Here is a 16,834-nt window from a genome sequence, read left to right as displayed (position 1 = left end):
TTTTTGAGCAGAGGTCATGAGAGACGTCTTTGGAAGGCCGTGTTCCGATTCAGCGGATTGCACTCAGGCCCAGAGGTCTGCTTTTTGACTTTAGGTGTCCTCGCGTCGGCCCGGCGGAAAGCCAGCAATCTGAGACAAAGATCTTGACAGCGGGAGGCCTCGGTGACTCCCGTCTTGCCGACAGTTCAGGTGTGTGCCTGAGTCAGGTCGATGCAGGTTAAATAGACGCGCTGCAAACCCTGGTTGTGGACGTGGCAGAGGCCCCGCAGGTGAACCCGCTGCATGCTTCGCTGTAGGCGCCGAGAGCAATTATCGGCTCTACTATTGCGCTAACAAATTTCGATATCGTGACTGGTGCGATCAATTCCATTTTCTTGATGACAGCCGTTGGTCGGCGAAATGGGTGAAATGGGTGCGTGAGGATGGTGGGAGCTCCAACGCTGGACGGAATGTGAATGACTAAGCCTCTGATACGCTAGCGTTAATACGGACGGCACGTGTGAGCGGGACAACTCCGGTAACACGTGAAAGATCTCCATGTCATCTTGATAACTCGACAACACCAGTGCTTTTGTTGTCGCACCACCCCAGAGATGATGCGTGCATTATGTACCGCCCCTATCCCAGGGCTTCATCGTGCTGTACAAAGTACCTGCATATACTATGGGCAGCCGCAACTCGACTGCGATCTTGAAACAGCGCTACCTCGGAATACAACTAAAGTGCGTACGATAGTCTCAACTGAATTGTATTCGACTGAAAGAAGTCCTGCTCCTTGAAGCAGAGCTTCGTATCGCGTTGTGGTCACCTGTCCTCTAGACGATCGAGTGCCGGATTGGATTATGATGGCTGATAAATTGCTGATGACGACGCTGTCGAGCTGATGCTGAGCGCCGGGCATGGTAACGATCAACTGCCATCTCGTGGTTCACACGCTCGGATAATGTAGAAAAGGGTCTCGATGACGTCGTACAGGCGGGTCGTGCAGGGGCTGGGAGGTGCACCGAAAATCCGGGGGACCATCTCCACTCCCAACCCCTAAGGCTCACGAAGCTTTCCCTGTGTCTCTCACAACTCATACATTTTCCTTTGTTAGAACGCGTTTCCGTTATTCCCGGCAGTGGTAGAATCTCAGCATACCAAACAGATTTCTACGCGACAGAAGTTGGCGCGTCTTACGCCGCCTCGGATAGCTCCGCACCCCTGAAGCCCGAGTCGCGATGCCTGTCAACACCATCTCTGTGGGCGCGGCTGTGACGCCCACGGTCATCCAGACATATCTCTCGCATTACCTCAATCGCCGACCTCTTGCGCAAAAGCCCACGGCGCACATCTCGTACCACGAAGGCCTCGAGCTCATCCGCCGCTTTCTCCACTACGCCTCTTTCCACACGGTCGACGAATTGCAAGCCTTCACGTCGCAATGGGTTCCAGTGCCGCGCTGGGTGCACGTAAATGTAGTCGAGGTTTCCGCGACTCTACTACAGCGCTCAGCTGAACTGCTCAATGCGCAATTGGGACCAGAAGGCATCAAGGCAGTCGGAGGAACGAATTGGTGGCAGTGGAGACGCGAAGGCACAACCCTCAAGGCCGAGTGGATCGAGATGCGCAAGGACTACGACGCGAGGAAACAGCTGGCAATCACCAAAGGCGACCGCATAATGCTCTATGTTCATGGCGGCGCCTACTTCTTTGGCAGCGTCGACGAGCATCGCTATCAGATGCAGCGGCATGCGCGCAAGCTCAAGGCTAGGGTGCTGGCGCCCAAATACAGACTCGCGCCTCAGTTCCCCTTCCCATGTGGTCTGCACGACTGTAAGTGGCCTGCTCAATGTCAATAAAGGAATACTAATACCTCCAGGTCTGGCCGCCTACCTCTACCTCCTCGAACAGAAGCACGATCCTACGACGATTATACTTGCTGGCGACTCGGCAGGTGGCGGCATGGTACTCAGCATGCTCGTGACAATGCGCGACCAAGGCATACCATTGCCCGCAGGAGCCATCTTGATCAGTCCATGGGTGGATTTGACACACAGCTTCCCCAGTCTGGGAGGTGATGGCAAGATGGACTACATTCCCTCGCACGGCTTTATCCACAAGCCGAGCATGAGCTGGCGTAAGTTGGTCGTGTCCATGTCGAAGAGCTATTACTGACCACAAACAGCACCTCCCAACGCGGACGATATGCTGGACATCGAAACATCCCTTAATGGCTCGACCAAGAAGAAGAACAGTTCAGACAAGACGGAGGACAAGGCAGCAAAGAAAGAGGCGGAAGCTGAGCGCGTACGAGGCTATTCTGTCCAATCTGGAGATCGGCCACCTCTAGAAGAAGTCGCGGATCCATCAGCTACAGGACAAGGCATGAGTACTTGGATCTCGTCCAATGGCAAATACAGCATTGGACCCAAGAGCCAGCTATCAGTTCAGCTCGAAGATGAACGCGTCGAGATCAAGGACCAGATCCAGATGTACGCCCCGAATCACCTCTTGACGCATCCTCTGGTATCGCCGGTGCTACAGCCAACACTCGGAGGATTGCCACCTCTACTCATCCAAACGGGAGGGGGTGAGCTACTCAGAGACGAGCAGATCTACCTCGCACACAAAGCTGCGCAACCGCTGGCCTACATACCACCACCTTCCAACAACCAGACCGCTGAGTCCATACAAGCTCAAGCCGCCAGCTACAGGCCTACGAACGTTCAGCTCCAGGTCTGGGATGATCTATGTCACGTTGCGCCCACGCTCAGCTTCACGCGCCCAGCAAAGCACATGTACCGTAGTATAGCCCAGTTCGGTGCTTGGGCCCTTGCACGTGCTCAGAAGAAGTCCATTGACATCCTCGACGATGATGACATCTCCTTCATGAGCAGTGATTCAGGCACTTCGTCTGAATCTGACAAGGCCGGCTCCGGCTCTTCGTCAGACGACCCCAAGTCCGCGAACAAGCATCCCAAGCCCACAAAAGCCGAGAAGAAAGCTGCTCAAGATGCACGCGTTGGTCGAGCTGGTGACGCGATTCCTCCCTTCGAGCGCCATATGATCCGCCAGCGCATCGATCGCCACGGGCGCATCTATGCGCTCGCTCCGAAGGAGGAGCTTGTTGCACTGAACATCCCTAGCGTTGATGTGGGCGTGCCAAAGACAGGACCCGTCGGCAAATGGATGAAAGCGCAATCTCAGTGGAACAACAAGTTCTCCAAGCAGAAGATCAAGATCCAGAAGCAGCGTATTAAGGATATGCAGAAAGGCTTCGAAGGCTTCGAGGGCGAGACACCCCCACCAACTGCCTTGGCTGGTAGAAGGATCAAGGGCATGAAGGCCGAGAAGGCAAAGAAGAGGAGTTGGGGCATGTCGATGTGGGCTGGATGGGGCAGTAAGCATGACTCGGCTACTGTAAGTGCACTCACTCTCAACGTCAGACATCTCAACGTTACTAACACGCCCCAGATCGTCCGCGAAGAGAAGGCAGACCAAAACCCCGACACCGAGGCCTCTACCTCCACCCAAGATCCAGCCAATACAGCCACCGACGGCACAACAGAAAGCGCGCCAACCCGCAGCCGAGCCAACAACCTCACCGCCCCAGCCGTAAAACGCTCACGCTCCCACTCCCGCCACTCCGCCGTAACCGACAAAGGCCAAACCGGGCTTCCCATGGACGACCTCTCCAAAATCGTCCTACCCACCCCGGGCCTCGCCGACGCAACAACCCTCGCCCCAGAACGCTCTGCTTCCCCGCTCCCCTCTCCCGTAAGCGAACTCAGCTCCCCCGGTATCGGTATCCCACCCAACATAATCGTCTCCGACAACCCCGAGAATTCCAGCACCATCATCCCCGAAACAGATACTTTGACTACCCGCCCCACGGCTGGCGGTATCGCGTACCCGTTCAGTCTCAAGGTGGATGGCCCGGATGGCAAGGATGTTAATGCTAGTACGCTTACGCTTGCGAGTTTGAATGTTACTACGCCGCCGGCTGTTGATGGTGATGCGGAAGAGAAGCAACTTGGTAGTATGTTTCCAGCTGGGGAGAGTGGTATGGTGCCGGGGGGTGGGAGTGAGAGTGTGAATGAGCAGGTGCTGAAAGAGGAGAGGCCGGGGGTGGAAAGGTGGTTTACGGCTGGGGCTGGGGCGGGGCTGTTTAGTGATGGTGTGGTGGAGGAGAAGGTGGAAGAGGGGGAGAAGGTGGAGAGGCCGGGTGTTGAGAGGTTTGAGACTGCGAATGATGGGTTGGGTATGGGCGTTGCGGGGGATGGTGGGAGGGCGTGAGGTTTGCGGTTGGGTGGAGAGGTGGAGAGGTTGGGACAGATTGATGGAGCAAGGAGAAGACGTCAAAATACTGTAGATACCCAATTTTCCTTACTGTGAGTAATCTTAATACAAACGTACACATTTTATCGCATGCACCCTTACGCAAGTCATCACTACGAATGGCGATGGGCTCGGTTATATACATGAAACATGTTCACATGAAGCATTGCGAAGATTGTGAGCTTCAGGTTACTTAGAAACATTGTAGCTGGAAGGTACACACGCTATCGAGTTTGCGTTATGGTTCCACACCAGTTCCGCACCGGAGATAACCTAACCCCGCATGACATCACCTCAGCATCCCTCAAGGACGACCGCACCACGTCCTCCCCTTCCAATTAACTAACCATACACCCTCAACTCGATCTCCTAGAAAAACTCAACATCTGAAAGCTTAAAATGTCCGTCTTCCGCCCCTCAGCCCACGCCCTCATAACAGGCGGCGCATCCGGCGTCGGCTTTGCCGTCGCCCAACTTTGCCTAAAACACTCAATGCGCGTCTCCATTATCGATTTCAACCAATCCTCGCTCGACATCGCGCGCAAAAACCTGTCCGGCGATGTAAAATGCATCCAAGCAGATGTCTCCTCCCGCTCCGACTGGAGTTCCATCCGCCAGCAAGTCGGCGCCGACGTTGATTTCCTCATGCTGAATGCGGGCATTGGCGGGAAAGGAACGTGGGGTGATGAGGAATATTTTGATAAGATTCTTGCTACGAATCTGGGGGGTGTTGTAAATGGTTTGAATGCGTATGTTCCGAGTTTCAAAGAGAGGGCGGGAAAAGACGGGGAGGAGAGTACGATTGTGATTACGGGGAGTAAACAGGGGATTACGAATCCGCCTGGTAATCCCGCGTATAATGCTAGTAAAGCGGCTGTGAAGACGCTGGCTGAGCATTTGAGCTATGATCTCAAGGACACGGGCGTTGGGGTTCATTTGTTGGTTCCGGGGTGGACGTTTACTGGACTTGTAAGTCGCTCTTCTATTGTTTGTATTCACAGTACTAACAAAACCCAGTCTGGAAACGAACCAGGCTCTACCAAAGCCAAGCCGGAAGGTGCGTGGTCAGCGGACCAAGTAGCAGACTACATGTACGTCAAGATGCAGGCCAAGAAGTTTTACATCATCTGTCCTGACGACCAGGTCACGGAGGAGACGGACAAGAAGAGGATGTTGTGGAGTGTAGGCGATATTGTGAATGAGAGACCGCCGCTAACGAGGTGGAGAGAGGAGTACAAGGATGAGGCTGAGAAGTGGATGGCGGAGCAGAAAGTGTAGATATACATGCTAAACGATAATCACTTCGGTGTGCTTTACATGTGACAGCTCCAGTCCCCATGCGCGCACAATTCCAATTCGCTCCCAACACCCAGTGTGCGTCTTTGACTGCACCAGGGCAAGACCTTCAGCCAAATTAGGCATCGTTTCCCAGGGCCGAAATTGTATAAGCAGGATCACTACGCTTACGACGGTTTCCATCAGATCGATATCGCTCGTGAAGCTGACGTCCGTTCTGCTCCCTGGATCCACAAGATCTGGGGTTTCCAAGCGAACATCATGTCCCCTTTCTCCGTCTTCACGAACTGTGCGGCAAAGGGCTGCTGCTACAGTCGGCCCGGATATCTTCAACTGCCCGTCTTGAACGTGCCCATACAGATCGGCAGTTTTTGGTGTGCATGTTACATCGATCACGCGACAAATTGGTGTAGCACCCTCGCTCCAACCCAGGTCGATGGAGTCTGGCGAAGCCACAGCCGTGACAGTTGACGCCCAAGACCATGTAGGCGCCAAATATTGTGTAGGTCTTGGAAGCACGTCTGGTCTGTCGACTACCCCGCTTACAGAGAACCATAATAGCGCTCCCGGGAATTCACACTCCCATAACCCGGCTAGATATTTACCCATTCCTGGAAGTGCGATCTCTCTCGCGATACCAGATATGCCGGGAAGTCGATCTGTCCCGAACGTCAGTGCCCGCTGGGAGTACTCTTTGACGGACTTATTCCATGACCTTGCACGTGTTTCCGGATCTGTCGATGCTATTGCAGCGGCATGAGAGAGCTTGACCGTTTCCGGTTCCTCGTCCCAAAAACCAGTGGAATATTTGATGGTGTGACATTCACACCAAAGTTCTTCGCGACACTCCCACATTATCTCGCATTCAGTGTAGTGGAGTATCCTGGAAGCAAGCATTCGCTCTTGGAAACACCACGCACGGTCCAAAAGTGGCATCCCAATATTCGAACGATGCGATAAGACGAGTGTGCCGTGATATATCCGTCGTTGTACGTGGAAGCTACCGTCGATCGGTCCTGCTAAGTCATGGCTTGGTTCCCTCGGACGCAGACACCCCTCATCGCCGTTCTTGGAGCTTGTCGCAGCGATGACCAAGTATGCGTACTGGTACACCGCTGCCATTCGGGAAGCCTCTTTAGCCCAATCCTCATGGTCATCCTGGAGAATGCATAGTGAGTCGATCCAGACATATGGGATGCCGATGTTCCTGGTAATCGTAATAGCATCCTGGAACGTTCGCGTGAGCTCATTCCAAGATATGCCGAGCAGCCGAGCAGACAAATTCTTTGTCAAAAGCAGAGGCATGGCTTTCACACGTTGTTCTTTTACCCCCCATGCGTGGCTCAAGGCAATGTAGCGGGCGTCAGCTGGCATCCCACTCGAGCTGCACAGCTTGATGTCATCTGAGGATGAACCGACCGAGATGAGCCTCGTTGGCGTCGTTGACATATCTGTCCTAGGAGAGCATTGTGGATGCAGAGCGTTACACTTCCTAATCCACTCTCTGATTGTGTCAAAGCATGCCTGAGAGGCAGGGTCAGCCGGAATGTGACCTGCTGGCTTAATGTCCGAAAAGTAAGGGAGCTCATCTGAGAATGGTAAGTGAATGAAACAGGTGCCGTATCTCCTGTGATATATCAAACGAACCCGGATGATTGTAGAAATACAAATCCATTGGCAGAATTCCTGATTTAGGTTCGTTGCGAAAGTATATGGTCACACGTAGAGGTGTGTAGGGATCGTTGCGGACGTCAACCACGAGACTCCGATGGGGCTCGTACTCGCTCAGAGTGGCTTCGGTACTTCGATGACGACGGTCAGGAGGAAACGTGTACTTCTCGATTCCTCGAAGAAGTAGCTTGCATCGAACGCAGCCATCGCGTGCAGCCTCGCGCATGCTCGACAGGTGGGCAGTCCCCTCATGATTGCCGCCTAGACTCCAGCTGCAAGTGTCGGTGTCAGTCTGCTCTGACCACGAGGGCGCGTGAGGTAGCGTCGGGTTCATCTCGTGGTTGCGATGCGGGTGAATCTGTGAGACGTGGTGGGGTCTATGCGCCTGCTGTTCAGAACACGGCAGGCGCGACTAGGCATCAGGCATAGCCAATCTACATGCAGCAAAGAACAGTAAGCAAGGCATACTCTTTCCATAACTCCCAATAATCACCGCCTCACGATATGCAGCGTGTCAGATCATGTTTTACCTCATGTCTCGTGTACACGTTGCGCTTTCGTGTTTGGCAGGCAAGAGCTACCCCGTACCCTAGAGCTATACATGTCTTGAGCATGGTCCCATCATGCATGATTGCGTCATCGCCTAACAGCCCGCGGGCCACCAACCCCAACACCTGCGTCGCTTTTCTACACCACTCCCCGATGCACCGCAATATTGTCACTACCACCCTTACACTCGTGCGCTGCTGGAAAATCGCGCACCTCTTTACTAACAGGCACAAAGCTGCTCAAACTCCGTCTCACCCTCGTAAGGCTGCAAACAGTTATCTGCTAACCACTCATGCGTTCCCTCAACCACGCCAAAATTGAATGCGACGCGGCTCTTTCCGCTCTCATTAGCTTCACTAGTATGCATGAGATTACCGTGCATCAGAATCAGTGTCCCCGCTTTCACTTCGAGTTGTTTGTATACCAGATTTCCTTCATCATCCTTCTCCGGAGCCGCGGTGTTGGCCGACAACCCCTCAACGCTAGCATACACTGGCTTTGCCAGGTCAGCGAACTCGGGTAAGCCGTTCTTACCCACGCGACATCTTTGCGTGAGAGGATGTGTTATATGACTACCTGGAGCGACAGCCAGGCACCCGTTCTCAATGGCCGCATCTTCGAGGGTGTAGTCTGGTGATTGCACATCTGTGGCTATGGCCTTATTCTGGACAGGATACGATACACGAATTGCGATGTTGGTGGACGAGGAACACTGTTTGCAGGAAGGTTTCTTTGGTCTGTGTACGCGCGAATCAGTGGTCAACCTTCTTGATAAGACACGAGCATCACACTCCATAGCCGATGGAGATGGATATGCGATGCCTATGGCGAAGGATGCAGATGCCTGGACGTGACACGCCCGTGCCTCCCTTAGCGCGCTACGCCCCGCAAGGACGTCACCGCGGTACACCTTCCCTCCATGTCGACCACCCAGCAACACCATGGACGCACCAGTAGGACCAGGACAGCCGCTCCGACCTCTCCCTCTAACAACGCGACGCATCGACATCCAAAGTTACTTCACAGCATTGACAGGCCGTAGTGCCGATTTTCCTACGCCTACTGTGGTGGACACTACGCGACGGGAGCTACTTCGGTGAGTACCTGGGTAACAGGGTAGACTAATCGCGCGCCCGCATTAACACGCTACCAGAGCCATCCAAACGCGGCGATATATAGCGGACTGCATAAGAAGAGTTCGCAAGAAGATCCAAAAGTCCGTTGATAAAGCTGGAGAAGGCGCTAGCTGGGATGAATGCTACAAGCCCGTTCACAAGTACCTGTGCTTTAGCTCCGCGCAGACGCGGGCGTATAACTCGGCCACTGAGTAAGAATGAGTCCTTCTTGAACCTGGTTGACGATGACATTAATGTATGGTATAGGGACCTTGATCGAGCAGTCTACGATTATGGCGCATTGTCTTGCCGGCTACTCACCATGGAGATTATCCATGACCTACCGGAAGATATCAGAAGCAAGATCGCTGGATACTTGACGGACGAAGGCACACCAGTCGTACTGGCTGCACCGGCAGTTGCGTCTGATCAGACGTGTCCTAACAGGATCAGCGTCCGGGACGCGCTGGCAAACATGGTGACCGATGGCCGCAAACACTATCTCGACTGGAAGTACATGGGCTACATGACACACTACGTCGTAACGACCTGGTTCGCCGTCAACACCTTCCTCATCCACGACTCCGTAGCGTTGGACACTTTCTTCCGCGACATCCCGCTCGGCGACCAGGTCTTCCCCAGCATCGTGCCCGCGGAATACTTGTCGCGGTTGAACGTCGTCTTGCGGGGTGACATGAAAGACTACGAGCCTCAGAAGCGTGAATGTACGGGGAGGACTCTATGTATAAGGCCAGTGAGGCCCGCGGACGTGTTCAGCGAGCATCTTGAGCTTGTGCTTAAGATGAAGAAGCTCCGCGGGTTTAGGCTGCATGTTATGATCGAGGCGTCCGAGTTGGAAAGGGTCGAGGAGATATTGAGCGCGGTGAGGGGCGTGAGGGCGAGACTGATGAGTAAGGGTGTGAGAGTGCGGTTTACATGGGGGAGCGAGGAGCTGGATGGGTATTTCAGGGAACTGCAGAAGATTGGGGTGTGAAGTAGCGATATCTTTGGGCGACAGTGCCTTTGGGGTCTGTGGACGACTACCTCTCCAGTCCAATCAGACCCTCCACTTCCTGTGCAATCTTTCCAAACGCCATAGCACGCTCTCCCTCCGGTTCCGCTACCACAGTCGGCTTCCCACGATCAGCATCATCGCTGATACTCGCATGTAGCGGAATCTCGCCCAGCATGTTCAAATCGTACTTCCCGCACATAGCTCTAATCTTGTCCATATTCCCAAACACTTCATGCACGTCTCCGCAACCCGGGCATTTGAAACCCGCCATGTTGCACACCAGACCCAGTAGCTTTACATCGACTTTGCGGAACAGTTCGACACCCTTCACCGCGTCTTTGAGCGACAGATCCTGGGGCGTTGATACAATGAGTGCGCCGTCTAGGATGAGCTGCTGGGTGATGGTGAGTTGGACGTCGCCGGTGCCGGGTGGCATGTCGAGGACCAAGACGTCTAGACCACCCCATTCGACTTCGTGGAGGAGCTGCTGCAGGGCCTTCATGACCATGAGACCGCGCCATGCTACTGGTGAGGACTCTGGGATGAGGTAGCCCATGGACATGGACTTTAGGCCGTAGTTGGAGAGCGGGAGGAGTTGGTTGTCTGGGTTGTGGGATTAGAGGTTGATTGGAAGCTGGGTTGGTGTGGGAACTGACTTGCTGAAAGTCGGGGTTCGCCAGATAGATTGAGTAAGGTTGGTATTGATGGGCCGAAGATGTCGGTGTCAAGGATGCCGGCTTTGTATCCACGACGCGCGAAGCTTAAGGCGAGGTCGACTACAACGCTGCTTCAGTATTGCGGAAGGTGTTTGGTCATGGACGGTAAGATGTACCAGCGATAGTACTCTTTCCAACTCCACCTTTCGCGGATGAGACAGCAATCACTTTCTTCACATCTTTGATATTCCGCTTCTGTGGCAAGCCTCGCTGCATCCGCGGCATTTGCGGAGGCGCGCCTGAGCGCGGAAGACCCTGCGCTCGCCATCAGCTATTGCGCAATTGGCTTCCTCAATGAATGACATACCAGAGGATTCTCATGCTGCAGACATCGCAACGTCGAGAACAACCGTGGCTTCAGCATCGTCGTGGTAGAATCGGGGGTTGCGGAGTTGATGGCGGAGGTGACGCGCATCGGCGTTTCATTTAGCCGATGTCATTGAACTTTTTTGTGGGGCACAGAGTGAACTTTCTCTTCCGACGCGCTTCACCAGCAGCACCAACACCAAACCGCTTGTACACTATGGGCAAGTCAAAGATCAGAGGTATAAACTTTTCCTATATGCGCGACTGGCTCTTGCTCACATGACGACCAGATTTCGATCCCGAGTCGCTTCTCGACCCTGCGCCGAGCTCCAGCGAAGACGAGCGCTCCGACGCCGAAGTCTCCGAATTTGAAGATGGCAATGCTGGGCGCGAACATTATACGTCGGTCGGAAAGAGCAAGCTGAGGAAGCCGGTTGAGGTGCCTCTGGGTCCGGAGTATACTGGGCGCAAGGTGGACCGCAAAGCACTCGAGGACAGCGACAGCGACGATCCTTTTGCGAAGGGCTTCGACGATATAGACAGTGATGAAGACGAAGAGGATGGCATCAATGGCGTAGAGCTCGATGGCGAAGATGAGAGCGACGAGGAAGACATGAACGGCGATTTTGACGAAGACATGAGCGACGAGGATGAGGACATGGGAAGCGCAGGCGAAAGCGGGACCGACGACGAGGCCAACGACTCCGAAGGCTCAGACGATGATGAGCCTGGCGCCGAAGCCAAAACCGACGCGTCCACGATCCGCGACCTCATGTCCGCCAACAAGTCCTTCACGTCGGGCATCGCTGCTGGCACCCAGTCCGATGTCGCCAAGGGAGAGGCCGTCAAGACCCAACGGAAGACGTTCGATACGCTACTCAACTCGCGCATTCGACTACAAAAGGCCTTGATTTCCACAAACTCCATGGCTGCAGAGCCTTACAAGACGGAAACCGCAAAAGACGCGCCCATCGAGGCAGCGGAGGCAGCTGCCCTGACCCTCCTCAACAACCTCACGAACCTGCGCCTCTCCCTCGAAGAATCGCGAACAGGTACGAAGCGGAAGCGCCCAACCTTCGACTCCGCGACCCCATCATCCGAAATCTGGACCACCATTCAAGCCAGCGAGAAAACCACTCTCCCCCACCGCAAAGCCGTCCTGGAGCGCTGGTCCAACAAAACCAAAGCCACAACCGTCACAAACAACAAAGCGCGCCTCAACGCATCCGCCCAACAGACCCTAACCGAAGTCCTCGATTCCCAGCTAACATCCCCCCACCTGGTCCTCCGCACCCAAACCCCACGTTCCTGCGCGCCCCTCCAATCCTCGACCAAAACCCCCCAACCCTCGCCCACCATCTACGACGACGCCGACTTCTACGGCCTCATGCTGAAGGAACTCCTCGAACAGCGCTCCGCCGATCTCAACAGCAACGGGACCGCGGAGTTCGTTGTGCAGGCGCCGTGGCAGGTTGCGCGCGAGGCCAAGACGAAGAAGGTTGTTGATACGAAGGCGAGTAAGGGGAGGAGGTTGAGGTATACGGTGCAGGAGAAATTGCAGAATTTTATGGCGCCCGAGGAGAGGGGGCAGTGGGGGGATAGGCAGAGGGATGAGTTGTTTGGGAGTTTGTTTGGGCAGAGGGTGGGGCTTGGTGAGGGTGATGAGGTGGAGAGTGAGGTGGAGGAGGGTGTGGATGCTGGGGAGGCGGGGTTGATGTTGTTTAGGAGTTAGGGGATGAGGAGGTGCAAGGCAGATTTATGTCATGCAGTTGGCCTGATGTTATTAGAAAGTATATTATACTTACGATTTCTCTCATTCGTGAAAGTATCTCTTCGTCAAGGTCGTCTATGTTGCGGAAGTTAGATATAAGTGGGCTGAGGGGATTCAAGGCAGATCAGTTCGCGAAGATCTTAGTTTGTCTTCACTGTGTTTGCTGTGCTTGTCCCCGGGCTGCCGTTCATCGTGGTTAGGCTTGATCGCGCAGTAGTGAGTTGTCTTGTTGGCTGCTTTACGGTTTTGGTGGCGCATGTCAGCGAGCTCAGCCCCCAATCTGCATGCGCATCTTGGTTGGCGCGACCAATCCCATCTTTACCTTCCAGCCACTTACTCAGCCATCGCTTCTCAGCCTTGAACTATCATGCCATATCTATAAGGTAGCCTTCCCGCGCTCTTGATTGTGACTTTGATTCCATCCGACATCGAACTAACATGCCACCGTTCAACGCGTCGCACTCACACCTCGCGCACAATGCAACGTTCAATGCCAGCGTCCCTACGAACACGACTTGCTGTATGTTGCGTTTCAGTCCAACCTCATCAGTATTCTAACTGACGTACTGACAGCCGATGCTTCATTGACACACGGCGTGTCATGGCAAAGCGCGTACTGGTCCGTCATGGCCTGCTCTCTAGCCGTCCTCCTACAAGAGACGGGAAAAGTCGTCAATGCACCATACCGTATCAGCTATGCTCTACGCGCATCTCCGCTTATCTGTGCGATCGACACTTTCCTCATGTTGGTGAAGTTCGTAGTCCTGATGGCTGTGGGTTGCTCGCCTCGAACTGCAGTCAAGCATGTCTGGTATGATCGCTTTGTGGAAGATGAAGATATAGGGGATGTATCGTGGGTGGTTTGGGTTTGGCGGGACTTTGCGCGGACAAAGGATCAGAGCAGTACGACTGCTGTCGACGCCTCCAGCATGGCAGCTCCACAAGACAATGTTCCTCCTGTCGATGGTGAAGCTCAGGGTACATTCTTGGCTGCTCTTTCTAGTCACGACAATGAAGAAAGCTGTTTAGCAGACATGCAACACCCGACTACTATAACTCCCAGCGGAACGGTCGAACATGCTTCAATTGTGCATCACGAACAGTCTCCAAACAACGCTACCGGCGAAGCCTCACCCACAGTCGGACCATCGCTTGATCGTCCCAGCCCTTCCAAAGAGTCTGTCAAGTACATGAAAGATCTCCCTGGCTGCGCCGTCGATCGCAGCTGGAGACTGAGTATGGTCAGCTTCATCTTCGGCGCATTACCGCAGGCCGTCAAGGTCTTCGCTATGAAGGGAATACCGGTTACACAGATTGTAGTCGCCTTTTTACTCAGCTCATTCGTCACCGCGGAGGTTTTCCGCTCGGTTGCTGGGCCCGTTGGTCTTTTCAATCTTTGTCACTCACCAGGCGTCCTTCGTTGCAAAAGAATTCTGGCATCCACGCATTTTACGCACCTCGCTTTCATCGCGTGTTATCTTTATCTCATTCTCTTTTCGTTTGTTATGGTGCTTTTGACCGTTCCGGGACCGGCAGGCTCGATACGTAACGGGGTATTTGCCTGTAGTATCTTGTCCTGCTTTGCAGTTACATCGTGGGTCTCAAATCGCACGGTTGATCTGCTCGAACACTACGTCTTCTCTGAGGCTTTTACAGCTTATGTCAGGAGCAGGTCGCTATACATCAGCCGCAACAAGCCTTTCGATAGATTTCGTGCAAAGCTGTTGTTACTCGTTCCGAATGCACTTATGCTAGGACCGTCTCGTGTAGAGTCGTATGCTACTTGGATGGTTGTGTTTCCAGGCTTCTTTGCTGGTGTCGCGTGGGTCTACTGGCGGCTCTCCTCCTTGATGGTTAACTTTAGCTGGGGTACGTTCGCGATAGTCATGAGCCCTGCTTGGATGATCACGCCTGCGTATATTCTCATACTATCGCACTTCTTGTATCAGCTCATATTTGCGAGTTCCCTTGCCGATCCTATCCGATATATATGCGGCGTACAGGGCACGCTAGACGAGTTTGCAACAGGGACGTTTCTTATCTTTAACTTAGGGCTTACGCTCTACATGTATAGTGTTGTATCTGGATTTGATAATGACTTAACGTTTAAGCCTGATTGGACGGAAATGCTGGGATGAACAGAGAAACACATTAAATTATTCCCTCGACTCTAGTACTCCAACGTGCATTCGAGAGATAGCAAGTACTGTGTACCAGACCTCATCACTAAATCGGCGGCTTCTCCTCCCCCTCCTTATACTCCACAGCAATTTTCTTCGCCCCCTTCGTCGGCTCCGGGTAACTCGTCCTCCTCCTCGCCCTAACATAGAAGTTCATCGGCCTAATAAGCTGAAACTCAGGGTCATACGTCACCGCCTCCTCACCTTCCTTACTAAACTCGTACCTATACACCAGCTCCGGCAATAAGACCTTGACCTCCCCAAGCGCAAAGTTGAAGCCAATACAACTACGCGGGCCAGTCGCAAATGGCATGTACGAGTTCTTGGGGCGGTTGGAAACCTCCTCTGTGCCCCAGCGGTCGGGGTCGAAACGATCGGGGTTCGACCAGATCGCAGGGTTATTGTGGATGGCGTGCAGGGCGCAGATGACGACGGAGCCGGCGGGCAGCTTGTAGCCGCCGGGGACGATACAATCGACCTTAGCGGTGCGTCCAGGTTGGAAAGAAGGGTTATGCAAGCGCTGGGTCTCCTTGACGAATTTGTCGAGGAAAGTGAGGCCGTCGGAGAGTTCAGGCGTCCACTTGGTGTTCTCGTTCACGCCCGCGTCGACGAGTTCCTGGAGGAGGCGCTCTTGGTTGCCTTCGTAGACGCAGAGGGAGTAGAGGAGCCAGGAGAGGAGGGAGGAGGTGGTTGTGAAACCTGCGCCGGAGATGGGAAGCATGTTTGGGATGACGAGTTCGCGGGGGAGTTTGTTGCCGTTGTCGTCGGTGGCGCGCTTGAGGTAGTCGACTACGCAGCTGGCTCCTAGGGCTGCGGACTGGAGGGGTAGGTCGTCTTCGTTGCTGCCTTTGGGGGCTTGGTCGATGGCTTGGTTGAGGATGGTCCAGAGTCTGTAGCGGATCTTGTCGAGGTCGTAGGCTGCTGTGAAGGGGATGGCGCTGAGCTTTGCGTACCAGGCACCTCTTGACGCGACCTTCTTATTCAGGGAGAGTGATTGGGCGATCAAGATGACGAGCTCGCTCAGCGGCGCATCGGGGTTGTCGAAGTGGTGCGCGTCGTATCCGAGCGCAAACTTGAAGACGGTCTGGGATGCGAGCTTCAACATGTACTGGTAGACGTTCCAGGCTTCGCCCTGCTCATCGAGCTGGTCAAAGACCTTGAATGAGTCCTTTACCGAGGCTTCCATGAGAGGTGTGTAGTGTCTGATAGCCTTGGGTGCCATGGAAGGCGGGATGAACTTATGCGCTTGTCTCCACGCATCGGTGTCGGTATCGCAAATGAACAACGCCCTGTTGTCCTTGATACCCGCCAAAGGATGCTCAGGGGTGATGTGTTTGCTGAAGAACGCCGACTCCTGGAAAGCCACAGTCGCGATAGCAGGGTCATTGGTCAGGTAATTCTGCTTGCCCATCGTCTCGTACTTGATCAACGATCCGTACTTCTGGAAAAGACGCGCATGGTTTCCCTGAGCTGGTTAGTGGTAGTTCGCGCGCCTGTCGAGTTGAACTCACGAGATGATCGGGAAAGACCTCGTAGTAGCTTCCCACGAAAGGAAGACCCTCTGGGCCTGAAGGGTCGCGGATGGCCTGTCCGTCGACAGTAATGCCTATATCCTCGTCGCAATCCAATACATCGTCCAAATCGTGGAGGTCCTGTCCCTTGGCATCTTGCAGCCCGATACCTGCAAATCGTAAGTCCATGCCTACACCAACACAACCATCTCACATACCAGTCGACTGAATGATATTGTACTGCTCCGCTACAGCAACCTGCAGCGCCTCAAAGTCATGATACTGATCAATGTGAATATCCTGACGAAAGACATTCTTGTCCTGCCCGACGAGGTAAAAGCCCTTGATAGTCATGGTGCGATGCAATGAAGTTTGGAATAACGG

General features: G+C 54.0%; 6 protein-coding genes across 6 annotated transcripts; 4 read left to right on the top strand and 2 right to left on the bottom strand.

Moving 5' to 3' along the window:
* Positions 1-1,220: 1,220 nt before the first annotated feature.
* J4E87_010604 (uncharacterized protein) lies at positions 1,221-4,278 on the top strand (the record flags this gene model as incomplete). The annotated part of the gene is made up of 4 exons (XM_049382176.1): positions 1,221-1,815; positions 1,862-2,119; positions 2,168-3,402; positions 3,457-4,278. The coding sequence occupies 4 exons, from the start codon at positions 1,221-1,223 to the stop codon at positions 4,276-4,278; spliced, it is 2,910 nt and encodes a 969-aa protein (XP_049228084.1).
* Positions 4,279-4,719: 441 nt separating this feature from the next.
* J4E87_010603 (uncharacterized protein) lies at positions 4,720-5,598 on the top strand (the record flags this gene model as incomplete). Its single annotated transcript, XM_049382175.1, has 2 exons — positions 4,720-5,289; positions 5,338-5,598. 2 exons carry the CDS (start codon positions 4,720-4,722, stop codon positions 5,596-5,598), a joined length of 831 nt encoding a protein of 276 aa, XP_049228083.1.
* A 3,607-nt stretch (positions 5,599-9,205) lies between these two features.
* Positions 9,206-9,945, top strand: J4E87_010602 (uncharacterized protein; the record flags this gene model as incomplete). The annotated part of the gene is made up of 2 exons (XM_049382174.1): positions 9,206-9,212; positions 9,236-9,945. The coding sequence occupies 2 exons, from the start codon at positions 9,206-9,208 to the stop codon at positions 9,943-9,945; spliced, it is 717 nt and encodes a 238-aa protein (XP_049228082.1).
* Positions 9,946-9,991: 46 nt separating this feature from the next.
* Positions 9,992-11,046, bottom strand: J4E87_010601 (uncharacterized protein; the record flags this gene model as incomplete). Its single annotated transcript, XM_049382173.1, has 4 exons — positions 9,992-10,569; positions 10,623-10,742; positions 10,799-10,937; positions 10,990-11,046. 4 exons carry the CDS (start codon positions 11,044-11,046, stop codon positions 9,992-9,994), a joined length of 894 nt encoding a protein of 297 aa, XP_049228081.1.
* A 159-nt stretch (positions 11,047-11,205) lies between these two features.
* J4E87_010600 (uncharacterized protein) lies at positions 11,206-12,720 on the top strand (the record flags this gene model as incomplete). Its single annotated transcript, XM_049382172.1, has 2 exons — positions 11,206-11,227; positions 11,279-12,720. The coding sequence occupies 2 exons, from the start codon at positions 11,206-11,208 to the stop codon at positions 12,718-12,720; spliced, it is 1,464 nt and encodes a 487-aa protein (XP_049228080.1).
* Positions 12,721-14,985: 2,265 nt separating this feature from the next.
* J4E87_010599 (uncharacterized protein) lies at positions 14,986-16,804 on the bottom strand (the record flags this gene model as incomplete). Its single annotated transcript, XM_049382171.1, has 3 exons — positions 14,986-16,404; positions 16,451-16,620; positions 16,669-16,804. The coding sequence occupies 3 exons, from the start codon at positions 16,802-16,804 to the stop codon at positions 14,986-14,988; spliced, it is 1,725 nt and encodes a 574-aa protein (XP_049228079.1).
* Positions 16,805-16,834: the final 30 nt, after the last annotated feature.

Source organism: Alternaria ethzedia, assembly GCF_023757985.1.
Source record: "Alternaria ethzedia strain BMP 0044 chromosome Unknown scaffold_52, whole genome shotgun sequence".
In the NCBI taxonomy this organism is placed as follows: domain Eukaryota; kingdom Fungi; phylum Ascomycota; class Dothideomycetes; order Pleosporales; family Pleosporaceae; genus Alternaria; species Alternaria ethzedia.
This window is presented reverse-complemented; position numbering and strand designations above follow the sequence as displayed.